The sequence below is a fragment of the Falco biarmicus genome, chromosome 7 (genome assembly GCF_023638135.1).
Source record: "Falco biarmicus isolate bFalBia1 chromosome 7, bFalBia1.pri, whole genome shotgun sequence".
In the NCBI taxonomy this organism is placed as follows: domain Eukaryota; kingdom Metazoa; phylum Chordata; class Aves; order Falconiformes; family Falconidae; genus Falco; species Falco biarmicus.
In genome coordinates, this window is record NC_079294.1 from 58175058 (window position 1) to 58202967 (window position 27910).

The 27910-nt window shown below is 39.3% G+C and overlaps 2 protein-coding genes and 1 long non-coding RNA gene across 3 annotated transcripts; 1 reads left to right on the forward strand and 2 right to left on the reverse strand.

Moving 5' to 3' along the window:
• SLC24A5 (solute carrier family 24 member 5) lies at positions 1 to 8459 on the forward strand. Its single transcript, XM_056347690.1, has 9 exons — positions 1 to 99; positions 270 to 446; positions 1842 to 1925; positions 2017 to 2120; positions 2439 to 2539; positions 3312 to 3595; positions 4320 to 4526; positions 7471 to 7572; positions 8133 to 8459. Exons 1-9 carry the CDS (start codon positions 15 to 17, stop codon positions 8453 to 8455), a joined length of 1467 nt encoding a protein of 488 aa, XP_056203665.1. The 5' UTR covers positions 1 to 14; the 3' UTR covers positions 8456 to 8459.
• Positions 1160 to 2100, reverse strand: LOC130153199 (uncharacterized). Its single transcript, XR_008823260.1, has 2 exons — positions 1995 to 2100; positions 1160 to 1435 (listed from the first exon to the last, which is right to left on the reverse strand). It is a non-coding gene; the product is annotated as an uncharacterized LOC130153199 (long non-coding RNA).
• MYEF2 (myelin expression factor 2) lies at positions 2205 to 27321 on the reverse strand. Its single transcript, XM_056347688.1, has 17 exons — positions 26995 to 27321; positions 21713 to 21942; positions 20438 to 20490; positions 19165 to 19172; positions 18962 to 19055; positions 17911 to 18102; positions 17091 to 17244; positions 16624 to 16673; positions 16477 to 16540; positions 16226 to 16327; positions 15977 to 16027; positions 15834 to 15902; positions 15448 to 15546; positions 12759 to 12830; positions 11346 to 11548; positions 11185 to 11236; positions 2205 to 9342 (listed from the first exon to the last, which is right to left on the reverse strand). The coding sequence occupies exons 1-17, from the start codon at positions 27222 to 27224 to the stop codon at positions 9179 to 9181; spliced, it is 1887 nt and encodes a 628-aa protein (XP_056203663.1). The 5' UTR covers positions 27225 to 27321; the 3' UTR covers positions 2205 to 9178.
• Between the last annotated feature and the right edge of the window lie 589 nt (positions 27322 to 27910).

A 27910-nucleotide genomic window follows, 5' to 3' on the forward strand; every position in this document is an offset into this window, starting at 1 on the left:
TGGGAGCCGCCGCGATGCGGGCGCTGCTACTGCCGCTGCTGCTGTCCCTGCTGTCCCTGCCGCGCGCCGCGCGCGCCCAGCGCCTGGCCGCAGACGCAGGTAGGGAGCGGGGGGCGCTGCTGCCGGACCCCCGCCCGGGCCCGCCGCACTCGCCCGCGCTGCCACAGCCCTGCCGCCGGCGCGGGCCCTCGGTGCGCGGGGAGGGCTGGGCTGCAGGCCCCCGGCAGGTGGGCGCTGCGGGGCGTAACACCTTTGCGCGCAATTTTCAGCAAACGGGACCGGCTGCGTCCTTCCTTCATCGGAGTTTCCTGAAGGATTTTTTACACCGCAGGAGAGGAAGGATGGAGGGATCGTTATCTATTTCTTAATTATCCTTTACATGTTTCTGGCCGTGTCCATCGTGTGCGACGATTACTTCCTACCCTCCCTAGAGATCATCAGCGAATGTAAGTGAACATCCCCCGTCTTTTCCCTGCAAAACTAAGCACCTCTTTGTAGAACAGTCTCTTTTTAAAAAGCTTCCAAGTTACAAGTGCTCCGCGGGCAAAACTACGTAAGTTTCAGTGTCCGTGCATAGACCTACCAATACAATATTTAATTTGATACAATATGTTGATAGGGATTGAAAAAAATCCATACTCTGATTAGACTTTGCACAGGCAGTCGTTTAAAATTTGCTTTCCTTGTGCCTGGAGGAAAATGGTAAACCTTCCTCGGGATTACCTGAGCTGATGGGCGACTCTGGGGTGAGCAACAATGCGTCCAGGCTGCCGGCAAAAGGGAAAAACCACAACAGGGAGGGAAGGGAACCAAACCAAGAAACCAAAACTCTCCCTATATTAAAAACATGGGAATTAAGTACATTGCCAGTTCCTGTATTTCTCTAAGTAGTCAGCAAGGAGCAGGATGACCTACTGTTTACATATTAAAGGCAGGATGCAGGAGGGGGAAGGAATACCACGGATACAACTGTCCTAAGTAGTCTAACAAACCTGTAATAATTCCTCTGAACTATCACTGAAAGAGATGGTCTTGGCTGAGAGTTCAGTATTTCATTGCCAAGAATTAAAAAAAAAACAACCCACCCCAGGGAAACTTATCCCTGAACACTGGAAAACATTTTCCAGACCAGAACACTTACAGAAAATGTAAGCTTAAACACTGCTGTACAGCTGTATTTTATTGATGATAAATAAGCATTTGTCAGACTTTTTTCCACAGTTAGCCACACACCCCTGTGCTCAGCGGGCAGAACTCAATCCACAATGTTGGTTACATTTCAGAAACAGTCAACTTACCAGAACAAAAATTTCATTTCACTCAAGCAAGACACAGGCTCTTATACTGTCCGTACGAAGTGAAAATTTGATTTTAAGATCGTAGCACTGGCTTGAATTTAACTAGTATTTCTGAAGACACAGTAGCATGGATTTCCCTGGAAGATAGATAGACTTGACATGGATCATGTAGCAATATCACACCAGAGTCCAAGGACTCTCCCCACAATTATTACCCATATAAAACAGATAAAGCCTGCACACATATGCCTATTTTACGTTTCAAGATCATGCCCAAGTCTCTTGTATTATCAGTACTTTTCTGGTATTTACACTGATTTCTGTAATAAAGTTAGAAATAAATTAGCCCAATAAATGAGGCTGTGTTCTCAATGTATTATTTTACCAATTTCAAATAAATGTATTAACTGTATGAAAGTAAGCAAACTTCATTCTATTAAACTGCAGTAGCTTCTAACATTATACACTAATGCAAGTAAAGGGTACAGACTACTTTAAGTTATTTTATTCTTCTTTTAAGCAATTATTTTGCTCTATCCTCAGGCCTTGGCCTCTCTCAGGATGTTGCTGGAGCAACTTTTATGGCTGCTGGAAGCTCTGCTCCAGAGCTTGTCACTGCTTTTCTAGGTAAGAGACATATGTTTTGATTCCTCAGAATCTAGAATTCTTTTCCTTGCATGCCAAACTGAAACATACCAGGGAGTCATTTTCCTTATAGGAGTCTTCGTGACAAAGGGAGATATCGGCGTCAGCACCATCCTTGGATCAGCAATCTATAATCTTCTTGGTATTTCTGCAGCTTGCGGGCTGTTTTCCAGCGTGGTATGTATCAACTTTGATAGTTCTGCTCCTAAGAGCCAATGGTTATCCTTTCTCATTTACCAACAAAAGCCAAGAGAGACTTACTATGACAACTGCCAAGTTTATTATTTAGTAGCAAAACCAGCATGTAATCAGTTAAGATAACTTGCTATGAAAGTTTTTAAAAACACTACCTTGTTAAATATCATACTCAAGTCATTCCTAAGAATCTTAAATTTTTACATAATATAGAAACAACATATTGATGCAGCATTTACAGCACTTAGTGAAAGTATTACAGACAAGTTTAAGAAAAGTAAATGAATCTGTGATCTGCAGGTTTCGAGGCTATCCTGTTGGCCGCTGTTTAGAGACTGTCTGGCATATACAATTAGCGTAGCGGCGGTCCTTGCGATGATATCTGACAACAGAATTTACTGGTAAGAGCACAAGTAGTGTCGAATTCATGTTGACTGGAGATTAGTGAGACAGCATTTTGAAAAAAAAACCCCGAACTTCAAGTAGCCTGAACTGCCATTCACTAACAGAAATAAACATCCTGTGGGTTTCAAAAAACAGAAAGTCACAATGCTTGTAAAAGATTATTAACTAAACATTCAAACCCTGCATACTTATGAAGTTTGATCTGCATAGGTTTGTCTGTACAGACTTCACAATTTCTGTAACTGTTCTGCCACAGCAATTAGTCTTCATAGGTTACTCCTTTTGAGCCTTTCTTTTGATAGCATCACTGTTAAGAAAAACATTTGTCTACCGGAAGCAGCGGATCATGAGCTTCTGATGTTTTAACTCTTCCATCAACACCGAAACTCCTGTTGCCTCAACAACTCAGGTCCAGCACCGGATCTCTGAAGTTTTGAACTCAAAATAGCACATACTATCCCTCTCTATCATATGAAGTCTCAATTTTGCAAACATCAGTAAGATACCCTGGAAAACATGCAGCTATACAAATACACAAAGAAGATTAAGCAGGGGAGGGGTATTAATCAAACTCCTGAAAGACATGGGGACACTCATGAACTTCCATAACACCAGCCATACAACTGCAAATATATGCTTTTGTGTGTTTTCCTTTTGCTACTCATGCAAATTTTCTCCCTCTCCTTACAACAGCCATTTTAGCAAGTTCAGAGAGTCAGAGGGTATCTTTATATTACATGTTATGTAAAATCTATTTTTTCATTCTAGGTATGAAAGTGCATCCTTATTATTGACATACGGGTGCTATATTCTGGTACTATGTTTTGACATTAAAATCAACCAATACCTCATGAAAAAGTTCAGTCCCTGCTGTACATGTTTTACAAAAGCTATGGAAGAGAACGCTGAGCAGCAGCCACTGGTTGGATGGAGGGAAGAGAGCGGACCTCTGATTTGTCAACAGTCGAGAACAGATAGTGGAATTTTTCAGGACGAGCTGAACTATTCCCAACTTTCAACAAGCTTGCATGGGCTTGATAAAATCTCTGCAGGTATAAGTGTTATTACAGTTGTCTCTGGCGCTCCGCATGCCTGTCTGCATTAGTACTAATAAAAGCAGATTCTGATACACTAAGATTTTGTTCACAAAAAACCTCCAGCATAGTATTTAATTAAATGATTCTTCCCTGGAATATAACATCAAGCAAAATCAGAGTGGGAGTATTTATATGAAGTTAGCTGCTAGAGGAATGCTAGGAAGGTTGCTCATTGTGTCAGTTGTAACAGCAGACTTCCATCAGCCTTTGCAATGCACATATGAAACTTCCCAGCAACACTGCTTGTAACATGCAGCTGAAAGACACATCGGTACAGTACTAATGTATACTATTCTCTTACGACAATGGCAGGTCTGTAGCCAAAAATATGCATATCAGAAGTAGAGGAATAGCTATGATGTAGCCACAGATCATCAGATTCCTCTTTACTTAGGCGAAAAACAGCAGTTGGTACTTACTCTTGGTAAAAATTTATGTAAACCTTTACAGAAAAGTTTGCTTTTCATCCACATTATTTCTCTCCTATAGTGACATGGTAGTAAAACATTTCAGAGTTTTGTCCAGTGTGATGTAGATACTGGGTAAGACTACAGCTAGAACTTCGAAGTATTTTTTACCTTTTCCCAGTATTCTCACAAGCAGAGGCCAGTAATATGCCTGTAAGCTATGGATTCAAACTTAATGCTACAATTTAAAATTGTTACTTTTTCTTCAACAGATCATCCAAGTGTCTTCACCATGCCTGAAGCAGACATGAAGAGAATTTTGTGGGTGTTATCCCTTCCTATTATTACACTATTCTACTTGACTATACCAGATTGCAGAAGACAGTTTTGGAGGAACTGGTTCATGGTGACATTTTTAATTTCAGCAGCATGGATTTCTGCAATAACTTACGTTCTTGTATGGATGGTAACAATAGCAGGTAGGTACCTAAAGTGCTGCTGCTATACAGAATCAACTAGTCTAGAATCACTGAAAAAAGTTTTCTCCCTGCAAAGAGTTTTCCCTTCCACAATTAACAGTCAGTTTAGCAACACATACTTTGCTGTAAAAAACACAGCAAACAAAACCAATAAAAACTTATGTTTGACTGCTTAGTTTGCCACCTTCTTCCATCTAAAGAAAACCATTCAGAGTTTAGCTGCTTCAGACTGCTTACCATCACATGAATGTTTACATAGCTACAAAACCCAGCCTATATTAAAAAAAAGTTTCATTAAACTGCTTCAAGAAGTGATACTGTCAGATACACAGCAATAAACTAGTCAAGCTGAAGTCAGACAAACATGGAATCCACCAAGACTGAAATTTAAAGTTCAGGGTTCTGCAGAAGATTCATTATCTCTATACCTACATTCTTCTCGAACACTACAGTAAGAGATTTTGCATTAACTGCCAAAAAAGCCTCCCAAATTTTTGCCCTATTTTATTTCAACTACAGCATCATGCGTTTATTAAACATTCTTGGGGTGTGTATATGTATACCTCTTACAATTGTGCATCATAAAGTGAAGCAGTGAAAGAATTGCATTTAAGTGACAGAAGGGGTATGAACTTCTGTGTAAAAACATTCTCTTAAAAATATCTTAAGGTACTAAAAGTCTCCTCATTTCACTGTTTCTCCAGTCAGCCTGAAAAAAAAATCCAGTTTTTCATTTTAAGAACAAGCAGAAAACAAATCTCTAAACAAGAACAAAATGTTACAAAGCTTGCCATTTCCACATTATAGCTCACTAATCCTACTCAAGTGTTCTGCTAGTTCAGCACCCTAAACTCGTTTTCAACTTAAGTTCAATGAATAACTCCTTGTTCAGTGCAGAAACAGACCTACACGTTTGATAAACCTTTGAGAAATTACTAGTAGGTCACTGGATAAAACACCCACCAGGTTCACTCCTTGGCCAAATAATTTTCCACTTGTAACTAAAGGGCAAGGGTTTACTGTCTGAATGCTAGAAGCCTTTGAAACGGGATTCAAATGAAAGTTATGGCTGTTCTACTAGACAAACCACTAATTCATATGAAAGCAGGTACACTGGAGATTCAAACAGTGTATTAGTGTTAGTCCAATTTGAAGAGCCATCACAAGCAATATGGGGTCTTTGGCCCACTACTTCTATGTCAAATATGTTCTATTTACACGTTAAAATGCTAAAAGTTACACACACATTACATTCAAGTCCAGGTTCTTTCATGAAGGTTGACTCAAAGATTCTATCATTGCATATACAGCCTATCAGAATGTCATGACGGTAGCATAGCTGGGGACTAAATTTTGATGGTCAAGAACAAACCTAACTTAGTACACCTTTTTGTTGCTAGCAAAGAAAATTTGACTACTTACAGCAGGATACTGCTACCAATGCACAAAATTAACTAAAGGCTAGAAAAATAAGACCATTCTCTCTTTTATGGTCAGTTGCCAGAAAAAAAAAAAAAAAAAACCAAACCCAAAACAAAACCCAAAAACAACTACACATTAAATGGAAATAAATCTATCTAATAACAGAAAAATTAGATTCACCTGAGTTTAAATTCTTTCTTACAACCTTCAGAGGGCTAGAAACTACCGTTGGGTACATAAGGCTGTATTCACCTTGGTTTGCTTGGCGTGACCCTATTATTTTCCAGCCTGAATGGTTTATAAAAGCTGATCTTGTCAGTCCCTCATCCTACAAGTCTCTTACATTAGCAGTGATGGAAGAATAAATACCAGTACAAATTCTGCAACAGGAACATGTTAGTCCCTCTGAACCAACAAATAGTTTCAAACATAAATTTACTGGGCTGATCTAGACTAAGCTGGTATGTATTAGGCAAGCATTGCTGACCTAAGTTTACAGAGCACTGCCTCTTACTTTAAGAAAACTGTTCTTATTAGTGTTCAAATATTGCAAGTAAGAATTCAGATTTAAAAAAAAAAATATTAAGGTACTTTTTAGTGAACAAAAAAGTTTAAGAAAAACTAGTAACTTAATAGTTTGAATAGAGGTATCAAATACTTCAGCGTATCGATGCTTTTGAATGGTACAGCTGCTAAAACAGTTTTGAAGATCTGAATCCCTGCATTTTAAGTGAGAAATTAATACGCTTACAGGACATGTAAGGCTAAAAAACAAGTGGGGAAAAATAAGCTGCTGTTTCAGTAACAATTAAACTTTTATTAATTTAAACCAGTATTTACCTGAAGAAACTCACACTTCTAAAAGATTACTTGCACTTAAAAGTCATATAAAAATTCTGCATTTTGATTCTTCAAAATCCAACAAAAGAACTTTCTAACTGGAGTGAAATGGTAAGGCCATGTAGAGACAGTACTGTAGTAATGATCCCAATGACCCTCCTCCCCAAGTAAATTCATGTGCTTTATTCCCCCCTACCTTTAAAGAGGGTGGTTATAGTTATTGCTTCATGAGCTTTGAGCACTAACAATGAGATGCCCAAAAACATAGAAGACATTATTATATTTTCTACAAGGAAAAAAAAAAAAAAGAAAAAAAAAAGTAAATTGTTAGGTATTTAAACTTCTACTGTATCTGAAACAAGAAAATTAATAATTGCTATTGTCTTGACCACTGGAGACATTCCATGCAGGTCTTTGAGGAACTTAAAGACAGTTACTATACTACAATTCTTTTTCTATTTGACTGAAGAACAAGGACTTCTTTCTTTGTTGTTGTTCTTTTTTTTAACTATTTCATGGTTCAGTCACTTCATATTTAGTTGAGTTAGCTGACACATTCCTTTTGAAATGACTGTATGATTACTAATCCTTTCTCCAGCAAACAAAGTCCAAAACAACTTCTTCAGATGAAACTTACACTAAAAACATACTTGCATTTTCTACCGTTATTTATCAACTGCAGGTGAAACACTGGGAATTCCAGAGTCAGTAATGGGTCTCACATTACTAGCAGCAGGAACAAGTGTACCAGATACAGTTGCAAGCGTGCTGGTGGCTCGAAAAGGTAAAGATTTTAGTATTCAGGCTCATTCCAATGCATGTCTTTAAAAGGTACCAAGAAAAAAAGAATTCTAGTCAACATTTCCAGAAATTCAAGGAGTAACTTCAAAAGTTTTGCTCCGAATTCTAGAGCTTAATTTACTAATAATAAATAAATAGCTTACCTGAAGCAGCTGTGGCTCAGACTTTTAAAAACCTCTCAGTATCTCAGAGAAGTATTCTAGTTTGTTTTGTTGTTGATCAAGTGTTAGTTTTACTGCAAAACAGAACTGTAGGTCTTGGTATTTTCAACTTGACTGGATTTTATAATAGCCTGTCTAGCTTATCTTAAGTGCAACTGTGCAGATGCTGGTGATTTAGGGAGACCTTTTTTATATTATTTATTTTAATGCTTGTGGTACCCAAAACCATATTCTGTAGAATCGTGACTATAATTCTTTCAATGCAAAGTCTGAAAAGGGTGCTCTGTAAGAAACTGAAGGCTGACAGCCTGTTCCTCCAAAACAGTTTAGCAGCTTCGTATAATACAATTAAGCAGACTTATTTGTACTTCTTCTTTTACAGGAAATGGAGATATGGCTATGTCTAACATTGTAGGATCCAATGTATTTGATATGCTCTGTTTGGGAATACCCTGGTTTATAAAAACTGCCTTCATAAATACATCAGGACCCATAGAAGTGAACAGCAGTGGTTTGACATACACAGCCATTTCTCTTATCTGTTCTGTTGGTTTTATTTTTCTGGCAGTTCATCTGAATGGCTGGAAAATAGATAAAAAGTTGGGAGGAATTTGTCTTGTACTGTACTTAGTATTTACTGTTTTAGCAATTTTATATGAACTTGGCATCATAGGCAACAATCCTACAAGGGTCTGTGGTAACTAGTTTTAATCAGTTATTATACTGATGAAAAAAATAAAAAGCAGGAGAGAAAGACTGGTTTCTTCATTTAGTCAAAATAATAAAAAAAAAAAATCAAAACTCCCATTGGGCTCTAAATCTTATTTACAGAACTAAGTCATGTCATTACAGTAATATTAAGTAGAACGAAAACATCACAGCCTAATTGGAGCCCTTTCTTTTAGAGTCAAGAATTACAGTATGACTACAACGCACATATAAAACCAAAATTCTGAAAAAAGACATCTAGTTTTTACATTACAATGTTGATACACGCTGAGGGGGAAAAAAATAAAAATCAGAAAACACTAAACAAATCCCACTATGCAATCTTGAGATTAACAGAGAAAATGGCTTATTTTATTAAAAACAGTATAACCATTCATTTAAACTGAATGACTAGAGACACTTGGCCTAATTTTCCAAAGGCGCTGAGCATCCAAAGCTTCCACGGTCTACAGGGACCTGCAGGTGCTCAGTGCCTCTAAAAAAAAACAACAAAAATCAGGCAAATTGTCTTTAAAAACCAAACATAGTAAGATTCAGTTAACAAGTATCACAGTATATTAAACACTATACTGTTAAAGGCTGGTGGGATTTAAAAGTTCCTTTTTACAGTTTTTGTAAGCATACAATGTTACTAAAAATGACTTACTAGGATAAGAGAAGCTAAACAGACATAGGAATGTTCCTGAACACAGTTTTAAATTATGCATTGCGATCCAAGCGTACATCAATTTCTCTGCCACTGATTTTTATGCCGTTCATTATCCTACAGGCCTTTTCAGCAGATTCTGGTGAGTCAAATCTGACTGTTCCACAGCCCTTTGATTTTCCATTCTCCATTTTTATTTCTGCAAACATTACATGACCTGAATAAATAAGTTAAACAGCAGTTATTTCAAGTCTTCAGTGCACTAACAACTTAAAGAACTCATCAGAAGTCACAAAAACAACCATTTTAAAATATAATCTAAGGGGACGTATGAAATCAGCACTTTCAGACTGATGGTATATTCACTTATTCAGGGAAGGTGACACAGGTCAAAACAGCAGTGAAGAATCCAAATTAAGATCCACTACTTCAAATCCTTCTTTCACCCTAGCGTAAGATGAAAGTATGCCTGTACTTGACCTCAAACTTGAAACAAAGTGCCCTATAACACTAAGGGCAAGTTTTGTGTTGCATTCTACCGACTGCCAGAAGTGTAACTACCATCAGGTGTTAACTGAATTACAGTTCAATCCAGTCCACCATGTTCACCACAACATTATCAAGCATTCACAACAATCAAGCGATTTTGTAAAGAAGCTGCACGGCAAAATTAAAAGACTTGAAAACAGTAAAGTTACCAGGCTAGGACTGGTGGCAAGTAGCATGTACTATTAAATTCCCCGAAACATTTTCTTGAGATGGGACACTCAACTCATGAGGCAACATTTTTATCTAGATGTCTTGGTACCTCAGAGAATGTCCAATGCCTGGAAGCTAATGAGTTTTTGTTTATGGTATGTTGTAGCACACCAATTCCAAGCCCCCAGATACCACTAGGAACAATAAACTTTCCCCTAAAATACATAGTTTTTTTATTTTTAAATATCATAGAAGACCAGCCTTTCACTGAAAGAAACTGAACATAGAGACAGTCTTTATATTTCCTTACAATACTGGTGTGAATACAATCTGTTGCTTATATTTGTGCTTATAATTCTTAAAAACAATTCAACATAATTATTACATCTGTTAGTTGCCAAGGAGATCATGAAAAAATAATAATTCTGAACTATCTGAAAGTTGCCCAGGCAGTTAAGACTTAAGAAAAAAGAAAAAAAAAAAAAAGAGAACCTGTTTTGTTGTATCCTCCAGCTACAAAAACATGTGAACACCTGAAAATTCTTCATAATTGAACTGCAAGTTCTAACGTATATCAAATCTGTAAACAGCTGTATGAAGACTGTCTTAGTATGTTTTGTCTTTTCTGTCTCTCCAAAATAAGAAAAGCCATCCTGTAATTCAGTTAAAGCTTTCCATTCTAAAAGTATGTTTTCAAAACAAAATAATCATATTTCTACATCCAAGTTTCATTTTTCATATACTTCTGTGAAAAAACAGCTTTTCTGAATTAAATCAAAAGAATTATTGGATATTTGTAGCAATCCTTTATCTTATATAAAAAGGGCCTTTATTTCTTAACATAAAGAGGAAGCAGTACAGCCTGCAAATATGCTAATCGGGATCATCTATTTGAATAAAAAACAATCTGCCACTTTGGCAAAATTGCTAACTCTTGATTTGATGCAGCACCACTTCTGGAAGCAATGCATAACCTGGACGGCCCAGGTCCCTGCATGCATTTGTCTAAAAATAAATGCTACATTATATACTCTGTTTTGGCCAGTGGATACATAATACCTGCTTCAAAAAAGAAAAAGCTCAAAGAGTAATTAGTAAGTAGAACGGGTTAAAGGTTTATAGCAGATGTGCGCTCAGAGCCACCAGAGCCCATACTGTACCTTGGGCTCGTGTGTTATGTCATGCCTAAACATTATTTATATAACTCAGGAAAACTGGGGGAAGTAAGAAGGACTAAGCTAGCCAGATTCTTCTTCACGATAAGGCAACAACGTTGTCTTCCTGTCCTTATCTAATAAACACCATATAAAACACAAAGTCGATGAAGCTGAGCAGGGTTAAGATTCATTCATATACATACCACATTGGCTGAATTTCTCCTTTAGCTTCTGCCAGGTCAAGTCAAAAGGAAGCTAGAATAAAAAAGCATTATTGATAACAAAATATTACAAAGAGACAAAGAGCATGTAATCAAACATGCACAAAAAATAAGCTCATGTTTCTACGTATTCAGATGCTTACATTTCTCACAAATATCTGGTTGCCTTTAGAGCCTAATCTTTCTCTCATGCCACCTCCTATCGGGCCAGGCACAAATCCTCGATCAATATCAATGTTCCTTTCCAGGCCTCCACCCATAGCTGGTCCCATTCGATCAAAACCAGAACTCATCCGATCCACTCCCATTCCTCCAGCCATACTGTTCATACCACCCATTCCACCACCTACACAGAGGAAGAAAAGGAGGATAAAACAAAAATCTTTTTAGTAATAAACATGCAAGTATTTAAAAAAAATAATTTAAAAAATTATTTTGTGTCAGGAAAATAACTTTAATAAAACTGCTTTAATATAAAACATAGCTTCATACATGCGCAGTGATTTATCTAGTAGCATGGCTAGTATTGGAAGATACAAAGTGTCAGTTCTGAAATAAAAGTAAAAACCAAACTGCACCAAGCTATTAGTCACACTAAGGTAGTAAAACGGTGAACACAAGTAAAGCATTCACATTTAAAGGCTGTCCGGTTTTATTAATAAAATCCTGGTAACCTGTACCAAAAAGAGATCAAGTAAATAACTGCAACAATGTCAAGACACAAATAACTTGACCATATATGCTTGTTCATTTTGCTTCCTGCATTCACATTCAGCTTTACTTAGTGCAGCTGTACCCACACTTAATGACACAATCTTCTAGCGAAAGCGTATTTGGCAGAGAACAGATGCTACTTCAAGTACTGTGAAGAGCATGGACTTTCCTATGACACACACAACGAAATATATTAATGTATATTATATATAAAGATCTAACATCAATGGCATTCAAATATCCTATTATAAACCTGTCTAGATTCATAATTAAAAATTAATGTAAAGCGTAACTATCAAGATCATTCATGAGGGACGTTCTCTTTAAGCCTTATGCCTCTCAAGATTGCCACTAGTGAGATTTTTAGTTTCTCATCTGCTCTAGCCTGAGGAACTCAGACGTTTGCTGTAATACAAAATTAGTACTGGAGCCTTGCACAAAATTAAACTGAGCGATAATCTGAAATTCAAGGCTGATTTTTTATTTCAGTTATGAAAGATTACTGAAGTTCAGCTTCATGAAGTTCACAAAAATAACTGTGCCTATTTGTCTTTTTTCTGGAACGCAAGTTTACTTGAATCACTTCTCCCCCCAAGCCAGAAGTTAAAACCATTTCAAAACGAAGATTCAGGGAAAGACTATTAGCAAGTTTTCCTCTGAACTTTTACCTCAACAAAACAGCTTTAAAGACTATCAGACTTGCAGTCACATGCAACAGAATTCTACTTCTTCCAACACTGGCAAGACACTACACCACAACTAAATTCCCTGATACAATTACACATACACCATATCATTACATTGCCTATGCATTTACATTCTATTGAAACAAGTTAACCTACTCATTCCAGATCTTACTGGGCCCATGCTAGGCGCTCCCATTCCTCCTGCAAAAACACCAATCATTGCACCACCTAAACAGGAAAAAAAATAACAAAGTGATATATGCTGAAACCACCAGTTAGTGACAACAAAGCACACGCTGAGCTCAACGTTACCCGGCAATTCTTTTCTACAGAACACTTGAAACTGTGCCTTTATTATTTAAATTAAATAGGAAAGTTCCTCCTTCTCTATTATAGGATTTAAGCTACTCTTACTTATTTCTAGCTTTTCTCCCCCTCTGACAGTCTGTCAGCAGCACATATATCTTAAAACTAAATGAGCCATTTCCCACATTGGGAAGAACAGCCTCCAAACTGAAGGGTTCATCTTATTTGAACTTCATAGTACAGAAATGACCTAGTTTCTCCCATTTTTAGGAAACCAGTGCAAAAGTGAGAAGCAGCTCTCCCAATGTCTTTACTGCAGATGAAGATGAATTGATGGAATTTAGTGGGGAGAAAGGAGAAAGAAAGGGGATCAATGCTTAACAAAAGCTGTTTGCAGAACTGTGGAATCTCCAGAATGGTATCAGAGACTGATTCTAGAGTGAGGTAAAAATAGTTCTTTTCATTGAAGTGCTAATATTCAGGAAAATAATCCCAAGGGAGCTTCTAGAATTGTAGAAACTCAAAAGAACTACATTCCTGTCACTGCAGAACAGAGTGCAACTGTCAGCTGCATTTTTCTTGCTTGATTTTCACACCTAGAAGAAACAGCTCAGTTTTTACTTATGGGAAAACAGATCTGTAACTGTCATCTTTTGGCTAGATACCATCATTTTAGTATCTAAAAAAGGTCATCCTGAGTCTTCCATTAGATTTGTTTTCTCCACACGGTTCAAAACAGCAACAATTGCTCCCTGCCAGTCTCTTGTGGGAAATATTTGTCTCCAGACAACATGCTGTCATAGCTATACCAAGACCTCAAAAAATATGGACTAGCCTGTTTAAAAAAAACTACCCTCTTTCAACACCAGCAGGATTACTCCCAGTGCTTCAGCCAATGGTTTGCATATGACGATGATCTTATTACTTGTTCATTAGGCCAGAGACGGTCTTGCAATGAAACACCAAGTCAAATTTTGAGACTTCTGTCAACATGACTGGGTTTTGCCCTTAAAAAGAATTGTAAAGAACAAAAATTGCTGGTTTTCCAGAGCTAGAAAACCTTAGTTGTTTGCTACACCTGCTCTTTCAAAGAGAAGAAAAACGAAAGTCTCTCCAACAGTCTAAGATGCACTTCAAAAAAAACCCAAAAAACAACCTGAAAGCTCAAATAATCCTAATCAGCAAGATTTCAGCTGTTTGTGACCTTAGAGACATCCTTTACCTGTAGTTTCCCCCCACTGGCTTTTCACCAATGAAAAATTATATACTCAGAGATGCTCTATGACACAACCTTTGATTTTTTGGATACTTCAAAATTTTGGCTATTCAAACAGCAACTCCAATGATTCTGTTGCAAATCAAACATCCTCATTTTCACTAATTGATGCCATAGCCCAATCAAAGACTGTCTTTAAGTTGCCCTCATTGAAACTGGCAGGATACTAACGCAAAACGCACTCACAGCATTTAAGATGCCATTAACATAAATATAGCAACAGGAGTACACTAGGGTCTTCCCTGATTAAATATGTTATCTATTAACTATTGTATTTGTAAAACCCTACAATTTCCTTCCATTATTTAAGGAAAAGCTGGGAAACTCTTATCTTGGTTCTCAGAATAGTATTTAGATGTCAAGATTGCTGATTGGTTTTAAGTTGAAGCTTGCTGGATCTACTGAATGAATGACTCCCACATCAGTTTCTCACAGTGGCCACGTCATTCATTTCAAAACCAATGTGTGTTACCAGAAGACTTGGAAGTCTACTGCTTGCATGAACATTTATAACTGAAGTGGCTTTGGATTTTCCCTTAAGAAACAGATTTTATCCTATGTTGCAAGTAGACAGTTACAGTGAAGGAGGGGGAAGGAAACCTGTCTCCTATACTGCATTCATCCAGGTAAAAGTATAGTAACAAAGGGCAAGAACTGTTGGCACTCCCAGGTCTCTTAAGAGAGAAAAGTATCTTGTTTGAGGGAACCCAAAAGTAACAAGATGAACTCTGCCAACAAGACATGACCTATAAACAAAACAAAGTGGCTCAGTTACAGGAAAGGCCAATAAACCCCATTCCGAGCTGCTTGAGCTCAGAAAGCAGGAAGAAAACAGAGGGCACCAAAATTCACTGTTCCCATGCAATGCTACCTTATTTGCCGTAAAAACAATTTTCCAGCATGCATTTGCAAAAGCAGGCTCCTGGAAGTTACAAAGGTGGTACATGGGCAGCTTCTTCACAATTACCAGAAGTGTATACTTTAATACCCAAAAGACTCAATACCTCACAAAGTTAACAGTATGAAGCCAAATGCATTTCTTAAGTTGTTATTTTTGGATATATTTTACAGACTGGAAAAAGCCCCACACTTTAACCTCCACTCTAAGCAACAACTATAATGAATACTCAGATTACATCCTTATAGTAATGACCGGGGGAGAAGGAACAGACGAAGATGACCCAGTGAAACCAAGTTTCTTCTTCTAGTAAAACTCGCCCAGTATGTTGCAATTTGCCACAGGAAATTTAACAGTTACCATACCCATCCTTCCAAAAGAATCTCCAAACCCACGGTTCAATGCCATGTCACTACGACCAAATTCTCGGTCCATATTTCCTCCCATTCCACCACGGAACATTTCTGTAGGGAACAAAGCAAAAAAAACCACCAGAAATATTCTGTTAACATATATCTAAGCTGGTGTTTATACAACACTCGTTTCACAGCTGGTTGGTTAAATAGAAGTGGGTTTAAGGCACAAGTCAGAGGCGCCTACTAAATGCTTAACTCCCACACCAGCTCCTATGCCTCTACTCATGCCACTGACTGTATTTCCCTTGAACTCATCTACATCACCCATCCCAAAAGAAAGGGCTTTTAATCAATATTAGCAAACTACTAAGTGTACAGGAACAATGTTCACCTACCTCCCATTCGGCTGACTCCAAATCCTCCCATGTTAGGCATTCCTTCAATTCCACGAAATCCAGCAAGTCCTGTAAAATAAGGAAGGGTGCTTTCTATACAATATTAAAAAAATACTTAATGCAAAGAACTTGACTATACGTACCACCTCCCATTCTATTCATTCCACCAAATCCTGGACCGTCTATTCCCATACCTTTAGAACAAAAAGACGAACACTTTAGAAGACAGGTAAGATCTTAATTGATTTAAAAAAACGCAGAGGCAGTTAACATCTCAAAAGAACACTACACAAGGCTTGCTTTGTCAAGAGTATGTCATTCTTCCAAACACAGAAATGATAATGTTAAACTTAAAGCTCTGTAAAAGTCAAAATTTAAGATCACAGATTTACCTCCTGGACCCACGGTCCCCATTCCACCACCCATGCTCAACTGTGTTGCACTGATGGGCTGTCCACCTGGTCCGAGTCCCATACCAATGCCACCAAGACCACCTTGAAAACAAAAACAAGTAACACAAGAAAAAGATTTTCCTCTGTATCATAGAGACCACAGTAAGCAAAAGTACTAACAAACAAACTACAAACAAAAAGACTGTATCAACATATATTAAGTGCAAGGAGGAGAAACAGTGTGAACTCACGAGGTAATTGTGAAGTTTTGCTGTCTGCAACACGGAAATCTTCATGAGGAATCGATTTGTCATCCTGATAAAAAAACCAAGGATGTCATAATATGATCCTTTCAATGTTTTGAAAGAGACATGTAAGGTAGAAAGTAAGCAACTTACCATTTTAACATGCATGGGTCTATCAAACAGGAATTGTCCATTGAACATAGCTGAAGAAATTCAAGTCAAGAAATCAACTACAGAAGACAATTTAACTATTTTAGAAGATTCACTGTAATAACTTATTTTATTTCTGTACCATTTTTAGGAGTCTTACCTTTCCTTAGTTAATCTTTAGAATGCCAATTCAAAGGCCAGCAGAAACTATGCAAGCTGTTATGTATATAAAAGCCAGTTTCACACATCACATTCCCACATATTTTAATCTTGTTCAACATTATCAGAAACACCTTTTTAGACTCCAGCAGTAAATTCAGTCACTAACAAAAACATATATGCACAGTATTACACTCTAGTCCCTACATACTAGTTACAAGGCAAGTAAGTACCATTTGCAAAACGACGCTATCAGAAGCTATTAAAGACTAATCCGTATTTGACCAGCTATTTTTTAAAACCAAGGATACATATTGCTTGAACAGCTTCAATCGCTTGTTCAAAGGTAACTGTTCCCATTCCTCGACTCTTGCCATCTTTATCTTCTTTGATGTCTGCACGCTTCACAGTTCCAGCAATGCTGAATACCTCCTTCAGTTTCTTCCACCCAACTTTAAAGTCAAGCTTACACACAGAAATACATTAGTGACTTCAGAGCATGTTTCTGTTCTGCCAGTACATTTGGAAGAGATTTTCTGCATTGTTGTAACCCTTCAGCTTCACAAAATGCTTGATATATGTAAATAGCCGGGATTTTCTAATATAGACACACTGCAATCAAGTCAAAAAATGTCAACTAAAAGCAACAATTTACACTACATGCACATATTTTACTTTAATTAGCATATTAACATTCAGAAATGGATTGGTTCTTGTCAAGAGCAGCTGTACTCCCGTAAGTCCTCTTGCAGCCATAGTTCTTTTGTGCAAATAAAGAACTTTAAAAGTTCCAATATAACAGTTTGTTAGTCTAAAGTAACTAGCAAGATAAACTGAAGCATACATTTAATTAAAAAAAAATGCAACCATAAATTTATAGTGGAAAGATGTATAAAATATTTTTTCAAATCAACAGATGACTGTGCAATAATTAAAAGTGTATGTCAGCCTCAAGAGTTTAACTTATCTTTCATGTCCATAAGCTGTATACATAGCCAACATTTTTAGCTTAATACACTAATTGTGAACTAATTTCCCATTTCCTCTTTATATGAAACCTGAACTATGCATGAACATAAGATGGTTTCTAGAGATCAAATATTACAGTTATAAAAAAAAAATTAAACTTACATTAGCAACAAAAATAGTGGACCCAAGCCTGCCTGCCTGCAAGTTGTTGATAACCTCAGGAGGAATGTTTGGATTATTGAGAATAGAAGGTGGCAAATTCATTATTCCAGGTGCCACATCGGGTCCATGTCCTCCTGGAAACTGTCCTCCTACACGCTGTAATGCCCTACGAGCATGTTCACCTTCAGGATCCTGAAAGATGGGCAAAAATAAAGCCAACTTAATCATCAACAAAAGGACTGGCAACAAACAAAAAAGTACGATTTGAAATTCTACATAAACCCATCAAAATTATCAACTAATATCCTTGTCCATGTCAGAGGGATCAAGAACTGAATGAGCATGGAGACCTAATTCCCTCACCTCTAGAGGTGGGTCCTTTCAGATGAGGGTTGAGGCATATTGGCAAAGCACTTGTTGAGGAAGCGTGCACTGCCACTTCACATGCTGTACCTAGCCTATGGACAAGTAGAAAAGATTTCAATCTAAAGGACTGTCAGTCTAGCACCTTCTTCCAAGAACTGAATTAATTTAATTAGGTTGTTGGGTTGGTTTTTTTTATTTAATAATACTATTATTGAAGTTGTAACAGGACAAAAAGAACGGCATCAGACACCATCATATACTACAACACTACAACAGAAATGTTGACATTAATTTCACTTTCCAGTCAGCACAAGTTCTCTACTTCCAGCCCCATTTTTGCACATATGTAGTGGTAGTCTGATACTCAGCTCATTCTGTGCCATATTTTGAAGCAGGTAAGCAATGTAAACATAGAATCATTTAGGCTGAGAAAGACTTAATGACATTAAAGTAAGAATATGAAGTTGTTTTAAAGAAAAACAGATTATTTTGACTTTAGGACACACTTTTTGTCAGTTCACTCGGCATAGTACCAAGGCCAACAGGACTTTAGCCCGCGAAGAAAATGTCATTAAAAAATTAAACTGGAAATTACACAGCTAAGATGTTCAAAACACTGTACTGCCATCTCTGTAGTTCTAGTATCTTCACTATTTCAAGTTAAAAGCAGTAGCAATAACCATACCTCTTTAATATTCAGGGGTCTTCCACTAAGATCATATTTGTTCATAGTTTCTAATGCTTTCTTAACAAATTCTTCATCTTTGAATTCAACCACACTTAGAGAGAACAAAACATTTAGAGTATTAAAATAAAGTTTACAATGTTAAAATTAACAGAATGTTTGTATAGTCGTAAGATTCAACACACATAGAAAAAGAAACTTACCCACAACCCTACATCCATGATTCGTGATCATATGTAAAGAGAAAAAAAAAAGCAGTCAGTCAGCACATATAATAGAACATTTAAGATTCCAGTTAAAGATCCCAGCTCACTGTTAAATAACTATTGAAGTTATTTGCAGCTTCAAAATCCATAATACATGCTCTTTACTGGTAGCCAATCTGAATTTCTCCTACTTTCTCAACATACATACCTTTCAAATGCAAGAGAATACATTATCTTATATTCTCTTTGAGCCAAACCAGAATTGGAAAAATGCCACACAGATCCATGTACGGACAATTGGGGAGAGGAGGTGGAGGGGAAAGGGTGGAAAGAAAATAACTCAAAAACTTAACCAAAAACCAATCAAGACACTCAGTGTGTCATTAAAAGCTGTCCAGTGACTACAAAATTCACATCTACCTACATCAAGTATACCAGTACGATGAACAAGGAGTCTGCATACCTCTTCAGTATTACTAGCATAATTGAGAAATTACTTGGTAAGAAAATAACCTTATTGACTGCACCAGAATCCTCCTAATAAAGCAAAGAGTTGAGGATTGCTTTAAGCAAAGCAAAGCTGACAGCATGTTTTAGTTTTAACAAGCATTAAAGAAAGTCATTTACAACAATGGATACAACCTCAGTTAAGACCAAAACCTGCATTGCTGGTGTTCTCGCTGCAGGTTTGGACCTACTATTGGTCAAACTTTTGACTATTTTTAAGAAGACAAAAGAGCTTTAACAATCTTCACTCTTAGTGCCTCATTGCTGGCACTCTGTTGGCTACCAACCATCTCCATCCATTTAGTTTTAAGAAAGCAAATAACATTAATCCAGTGTTTAGAGTACCAACCCTGCAAAGCTGTCAAATCAGGCACTTCAAACAGTATATTCTTTGCTAACATTTTATACTCATTGGCCCCAAGAAGAGAATACTACACTAACAAAATTTAAATAAGATCAGTGATTTATTGAAGGTCCTTCATATGAAACAGATTCGTACCAAAACAAAGATGTTGGCTAACAAGAAGAATTAAGTAAATGCCATTTGTTAACATTTACAGAAGTATTTTGTCCTTTACAGCCAGCTAGCGTGAGTTGCATCAAAGTGTCAGACTACTTCTAATACAGAATCCTCAAGGCTACCTTGATGAAAATCAGTGTAAAAATGAAACTTACTTCCCAATAACTGGTACAGGTATTATACAAAAATAAAACTGCTGAGGAACTTTTAAACCTCTAGCAGATTGTTGCCCACGGCACTTACCCTTGATTTTCCTTCAGCATCCTTAAACAGCTCCACGTATGTAACCTCACCAACTACATAAGACATACAAAGGGAAAATACCAAGAGACAATGCATTTAACACCAGTATCTTTCTTTACTGTGCCCCTGTGCACAACTCTACAGAGAAGCACCTATTATTCACCAACAATCAAAACCAGACCAGCGTACCTCCTGTCAATGGCTATATAAAATTTAGCTAATTTTCAGAAATATGCAGCAGCCACATTCTCAAAAAGCTAAGAACAAACAACTATATTTAACCTAATTCATACTACAAATCATGTTTTGGCCAGTATGATATAGTTGGTGAACAAATTCAGATATACACAGTCCCTTAACCTAACAAATGAAACGTCAACGTTCACTGGAGAGTGTTAAATTTATCATCCTACTCACAACACCTGTTTTAAGGTGACTTTCTACCTGAATGTCTTCAATCATACGTTTGCCTTCAATAATAACCAAATTTACACATCAAATATTTCACAGCAAGCCACTCACTTTCTAAGTAGGAAGTTTCAGTAAATAAACCAATCAAATAGTCACGTCACCTTACAACAGATAAACCAGCAGTTACAGAAGGGGGGTTTTGGCATTTTTCACAGCCTAAAAGCCAAGTGTGCTTTGCATTACTTTTGAAGAATCATTTTTTCAAGGAAAACACAGAACTAACTTTTTACAGAATTCATGTATTAGTATTATTTTACCCTAAACTCAAAAGAAAATGTTTAGGGTTTTAAGATTACTCTAGCAGAACTGCAACTATAATAACAAGCTTTTAATACAAATCTCCAGACAAACAGTCATGGCAGTAGTGACAATGCAGACAAAGTTAATACCACAGCCAGATTCCACCAAAGAAATACAAAACAACTTTTGAAAGACATCCTTTATTATTCATGTTAACACACTAAATGTGTTGCTTAAATACAATAGCCCTTAAAAGAAAAAAAAAATCTACGAAGACTACAACTAGACGAAACACAATCTCTTTAAGAAGTCATGAGGTCATGCATATACTCTCTACTGTCACACTAGAATGGCAGAAGATTGCAAGCACTTCATTTACCCATTCTACCCTGCAATGCAATTGTCTCAGATGAAAGAGGGGGAAGGGAGATAGATGTACCAAGTAAAGGCCAAAAAAAAAAAAAAAAAAGTCATCAAATCAAATCTGTGTGGCTCAAAGGACATACACATTGCATTTAAGTTCTACCCCTTTCTCCGTGAAGTATATTATAAAGAATAAGTTACCTTTCTCTCTCATAAGATCTTTAATAGCTTGCCATTTCATGTCATATGGGATGTTGCTAATAAAAACTCTATTACGATTAATAGTCTTCTTCTCTCCAGTGCCTGCATTCTTGTCCTTTGAATAGGGATGGAATCTATTCTTGTTTCCAAGAGAAGGGATTGCCTTCGGTTTTGCAATGTACTTCTCTTTCACAGGTGCTTTCTCTTCTTTTGCCGTCTCATCATTATCCCTACATTAAAAAAAAAAAAAGGCCAAACAAAATTAGTCTTGTGTTGGATCAGTAGAGTGTCACACACCCTATACATATATATATGTATGTGTGTGTGTGTGTATAACTCCTATGCTATTAGAACTTCCAGGATGTTAAACACTGCTTTTCAAATAAGGAAAAATAAATTCATGTTACCAGTCTAATTTCAAAAACTTTTGCTTTATCTAGAACAAAAAATAACGTTATAGTATATCTACTCACTACTCTAAGTAAAGAAAGTACATCTTTCCACTTCAGTTACATCTCATTTCCATTATGTTTGTCAAGATTCAGCAAGACGGTACTATGAAACTACAAATATCAAATGACTCAGCTGAAAAATAAGCTACAGCACCCATGCTTTGGTGCTTCAATAATTTTCACATCAGACTTGGCTAATTCAGATGACATTCACCACAGAAGTGAGAGTTGAAACAGCCTAACTAACAGCTTGGTATACTTCATTCAATGTAATAGTAGTAAGACATAAAAAGTTTAATAGGTTGTAAATCAAATTACATCTTATTCACCACACAAATAATTTTTATTTACAATTTGTGCCAGTCTGCTTTTAGACAAAAATTAAAATTCAATTAAGAACAAAAAATGCTCCTTCACTTTCACTGCTTAATGCTACTGGAATTTGAAAACCTGCTAAATGCATAAGAAATAGCTGTATTAAGGTATGCTCTCCATCTAAGACTAACTAAGTCACCAGGTATTATCCACTAGAAGCAACAACATAATAGACTTTGGCCCTCAGTCTTTCAAAAATTTAGCAGCAGCAGCAGCTGTTCTCTTTTAAAAATCTTTTTATTTTTAGATGAAAATGCAGGAAAATTCGCTTCCCCTAAAGCAGCCCCAATCTCAACTTTGAAAAACCTAGACACTTTGAAGATAATGAGATGAAATAGCAAGAACTCTTTAGCACTCTTGAAAGTGTTACTATCACGAGGTGATTTAGCATGCTAACAGAGAACCAAGGTGCCTGAATTGTTAGTTTAAAAAAGTGAACTGCTGAACTGAAAGAATTCAGTGATAAACCCACACAAACATGATCCATTTACAGGTGCTACTTAAGAGATATACATCAATGTCCAGTTCACATCTCACCACAGCTAATGAGAAACTGTACTGGGTCTGGCTGAGCCCCACAGCAGCCCTTGTAGCCCTGTGCTTTGTGTTGGTAGCCAGAAAGGTGGTGGGAACACACCAGTGTGTTGCTGCTGCTGAGCAGCGCTGGCCCAGCACCAAGGCTGCCTCTCCAGCATTCCCACCACCACCCCCACATAGGCTGGGGGTGGACAGGATCTTGGGAGGGGACACAGCCAGGACAGCTGACCCACGCTGACCAAGGGGATATTCCATTCCACATGATGTCTGCTCAGACATAAAAGCTAAAAGAAAGGAGAAGGAAGGGGGGCCATTCATTATTTACTATGTTTGTCTTTGAGAGCAACTGCTACACATACTGAAGCCCTGCTTCCCGGAAAGTGGGTGGACGTTGCCTGCTGATGAGAAGTAGAGAATAACATCTTCTGTTTTCCTTCATTTCTGCTTGCACAGCTTTTGCTATTGCTTCACTAAACTGTCTTTATCTTGACCCACAAGTCCGGGGAGTTTTCCCCATCTTATTTTCTCCCCCTGCCCCATTCTGCTGAGGAAGCGAGTGATAGAGGCTTGGTGGGCACGTGATGTCCAGTCAAGGTCAACCCACCACAGAAATTTTAAAAGTACTTTTACACCAATGTTTATTTTCACATTAGCCACCAAAGTTAGATCAATTACAAGGAAATGTCCTGCAGGACTGTCAAAAGTGATCGACTGTGAACCCACCTTCTTAAATTACATCACTGTCTTTACAATTTTTCCCACATTTCAGAAGGCTTAGTTTTTATCTCATTTTGACAGGTTGAAAGGTTTCTGGTGTAAAATTAGCCAAAACAGGCATTTCAGTTTTATAACCACAATGTATGGCAAGATCACCAATTTTGATTGCAATGAGTATTTTCAGCTCTCTGCAGTTATTAACAAAGCAGTAAATGACACATAAATGGCACTCAAAAGCACATACAAATTGCCTTTCATGAAGCTGAAGATATTACTACTAAAGCTTGGGCACTTTTCAGGGAGGAATAAATTCAAATACATCCATACTTCTCCCACGACTTTTTCCCCAATTTTAAAGTACTCCTATGATATGAACTTCACAGTCCTTGCATTTACTAGTGGATTAAGAAAGGATTAGCAACGGAGAAATGCATGGACACTCCTCTGGGCTAAATATTTGTAAAATTTAAAATGAAGTCAGCAACAAGTTATCTGGTTCAAGCATCCTCCAGCTTCCCTCTGCATCATTCCTCTGCCACACCATCCTGTCTGTTGTGGCAGTACAATTCCTGTGTGGCTGTGTAATGAAGTGAAATGGAGGGAACAATGCAGGGAACTGGAGGGAGCCAGAGGGAGAGGAGAGGGAAAGAGCAGAGTATCAGGTTTTCCTGTCAGTTCAGCTCCTTCCAATCCAGTCCCATTTGTGAATGCAAAACTCCTGCCCAATGAGATTCCTAGCAAAATCTGAGTTCTTCCTTAAGTTTTAGGATTAAAGCAATGGATTCTCTCTAGCCTTTTAAGCTCTTTCCTGCTTAAAGGATTATGAAACAGCCCCTGGGTGCTCAGTGTGGTGCATAGGAAGAGCCAGGTCTCCACATACAGAATCCAGAGGCTGTACAAGACCTGGCTGTACAAACCAGTAGAGACCACAGAAGATGTGAGCATAAACACTTACATCTGGGAAACAAGAACACACTTCACCTAGGTCTGAGGATCACAGTCAGTCTCCTAAAAATACAGGATTAATTAAAATAAATAATCCTTCTTGCAAAACTCTCATATGAGTCAAAACCAACGCAAGCCAGCGAACAAGCTGGAGGCAGAGATCCTTCTGTGGATGTAGCTCCTACCCTTCTCCTTGAATATTAAAAAATAATTTTAATCAAATAACACATTCAAAGCGATGTCACATTAGTCACCTATAGACTACAGGGAAGACAGTCTCAGAAACCGTGAGTGGACATTTTCTTGGGGGAAAAACAACAGTGATTTCTACCCTTTACCTTCTGTATGAACTAATCATTTTATATGTTTAATTAACATTAGCCTGTGAAAACACTAGCAGATTTCTAGGGTTGAAAGAGACATGCCTACATTAATTTCTTTTTAAAAAGCATGTCCTCCATTGATTAGAAAGAGCAATTTTTACCTTTTGAAAAGTAACACCTTTGAACTTCCATAAAGTTTTGGAAACAAAAGACAAGGCTTCCATATACAAAACTAGAAGCCTAAAAAATAATAAGCACAAGATAAATCAACATGAAAGCCCTAAAATCTGGGGTTTTTTTAAGAACAGATTTCTACTCCTCTGCTCACAAGTGTCCATACAAATCGTAAGATCAGCAGAGATAGAAACGCAAGAAGTCCACGACACAACTCCAAAGCACACAGCTGAGTTTAGCTTTGTTACAACAGTTCCACAGCTCAGTACCATAAACTTAGGGAACTGTGCAAGTTGAGACCAGGACTCCCCTCCAATTTAATGTGAGTGCTAAGCAAACATGGTTACTGAAATACTTTTTTAAAAATATTATATTTCACCTACACACTGACAGCTAAATCCGTTGTACATATGTTTTGGGGAAGACTGGAAACTACATATGAAAGAATAAGATTTGTAACTGTTACCAAGAACTCTGCATTATTTTCAAACTTCAAGCTGTAATGTCTACCACCCAGAATGACTGGGATTTTTCATTTGCTTGTGGTTGGTTTTGGAGGGAAAAGAACAAAATCACTGACAGTAGAAGGGATACAGCGAAATTAAGTCATTATTTTAACAGTAGCAACCCCAAAAGGCAATAAAAAGTTATATGCCTCAAAGGTGCAAAAGGGTTGCAATCTCCCTGCGAAAACTCAATTATAATTTGCATAGTTTGGAAGCTGAGGGCCAGGCTCAGGGAACGAAAAATAAATTGCTGTTTCATGGTAATGTGAAATTTATAAATTGTAAGCTATTTGAATTTCACAGCAAGTCAAGTAAAGGCAGGAAGTACGCCTTTATTCCTCCACCTTTATACTGAACTTGATCTCATGTGCATTTTTTAGTTTTTTTTTTTTCTTTAAACACAACAGCACCGGACGGGGGCTGCTTAGTCAAAACTTCACAGATCTCAGCAGCTTTGATGTACTGCAACAGTAAGTCTACCATAAGTGTATTTTTCCTCTAAGTCTGAAACGACATTGGAAGCAATATTGAAATTCCAGTGCTACAAGGCCAAAACCTAGTCTGTGTGAAGAGCGATAACCCTTGAAGCCTGACATCAAGAACGACCAAACACAGAAAAAAGTTATTTGCAGTGTTGTTCTAGAGCTGGTATTTCTTGCTCCCCTTCCCTACGTTCCTCTCAGACCTGCTAGGTAAGGCACAGTCTGCACATTCCACGTAGGATAATGCTACAATTCAGAAGAAAAGTTTGCACACATATGCAGGCTTTTTGCTTGATTTTAAAGAGTCGCTCACTACAGCGCTGCCTCACCGTTCCCGCGATTAGTCCAACGGCTTTACAAAACATACCCGACGGTAAGCAGCGGCACCGTCACCCCGGCCAGCCGCGGCGTAGGCCACACCGGCCCCGCGCCCTGCGAGGCGGCCTGAGCAGCGCCCCTCAGCCCGGGCCCCCCGCCCGCAGCCGCCCTGCCCTCAGCGGCCGCCACTCCACCGAGAACGTCCGCCTTCCCCCGCGGCCGGGCCACGGCCCGCTCCGTGCGCCCGCCGGGAGCTGCCCGAGGCCGGGGCTGTCTCCCCCGCCACCCCCCGCGGCGGCTCCGCGCTCAGGCCGCGGCCGCCCCGTCCCCCGGCGGGGGAGGAGCCCGGCGGGGCGTGAGGGAGGAGAGGGCCGGCCGCCTTCCCCCACCGCGGCCTAGGCGGGCCCCCCGCGCCCCCCGCGCCCCCGCACCGCCCCCCGGCCCCGCACACACATTTTGACGCCATTAGCGCTGCCCCCGCCGCTCTCGGCTGCTGCCGCTGTCGCTGCTGCCGCCGCCTCCTGATCCTGTGGCGGCTGTTGTAGCGGCTGTTGTTGCGGCGGCGGCTGTTGCTGCTGCTGCTGTTGTTGTGGCGGCGGCGGCGGCGGGTTGGCGGGGGCGGCCTCCTCCACTCCGCACTGCGGCGCGGCGGCCGCAGCCTCCGGCTTGTCGTTCTCCGCCATTTCGTCGCCGGGCCGCGGCCCCGCTACCGCTGGGTTTGAAAAGAGGCCCGGAGCGCCTCGGCCTCGCCGCGCCGGGCCGGCCCAAGTCTCGCGAGAACGGGGCTTGCGGCGGGCGGGGAGGGGGCGCGCGAGGCGGCTTTATGCGTTGCCATGGCGACGCTCGGTGGGCTGCAGGGCCCACGGCCGGCCCGCTGCCGCGGCGGAGCGGCCTTCCCGCAGGAGCGGCACAGCGCGGCCCGCCGCTCGCCTGGGGGCTCGCCGGGCCCGAGCCCGGCCGCGCTTCCAGTGCCGCAGCCCACCGGCGGGCAGCTCTGCCCGAGGCTCAGGCCTGTGCTCCCCGCCCGGGCCGGCCGCCCCCGCCGTGCGCAGTCCCCCGGCTGCCGGCCCCGCCACCCCCGCGGCGACCGGTGGCCCCCGCCCCGCGCACCTGCAGGGGACAGCCCCGGGACGCCAGCGCAGGCCCCTCACCGCAGCCAGGTCGGTGAGGCTGGGGGGTCTGCAAAGCGGAGGGTGCTAACGACAAATACGCCATGGCACAAGCTCAGCGCTTCGCCTTCTCGTTTCCAGTAGCACTGTCCACCCCAGCAAATAGCGGCTTCACCCTTCACTTCACTGGGGAGCGTGGTGCTGACTGATCCTAAAGCCAGTCACCGCTGTCACCGATTTCTCTCTGCTTCACAAAACAG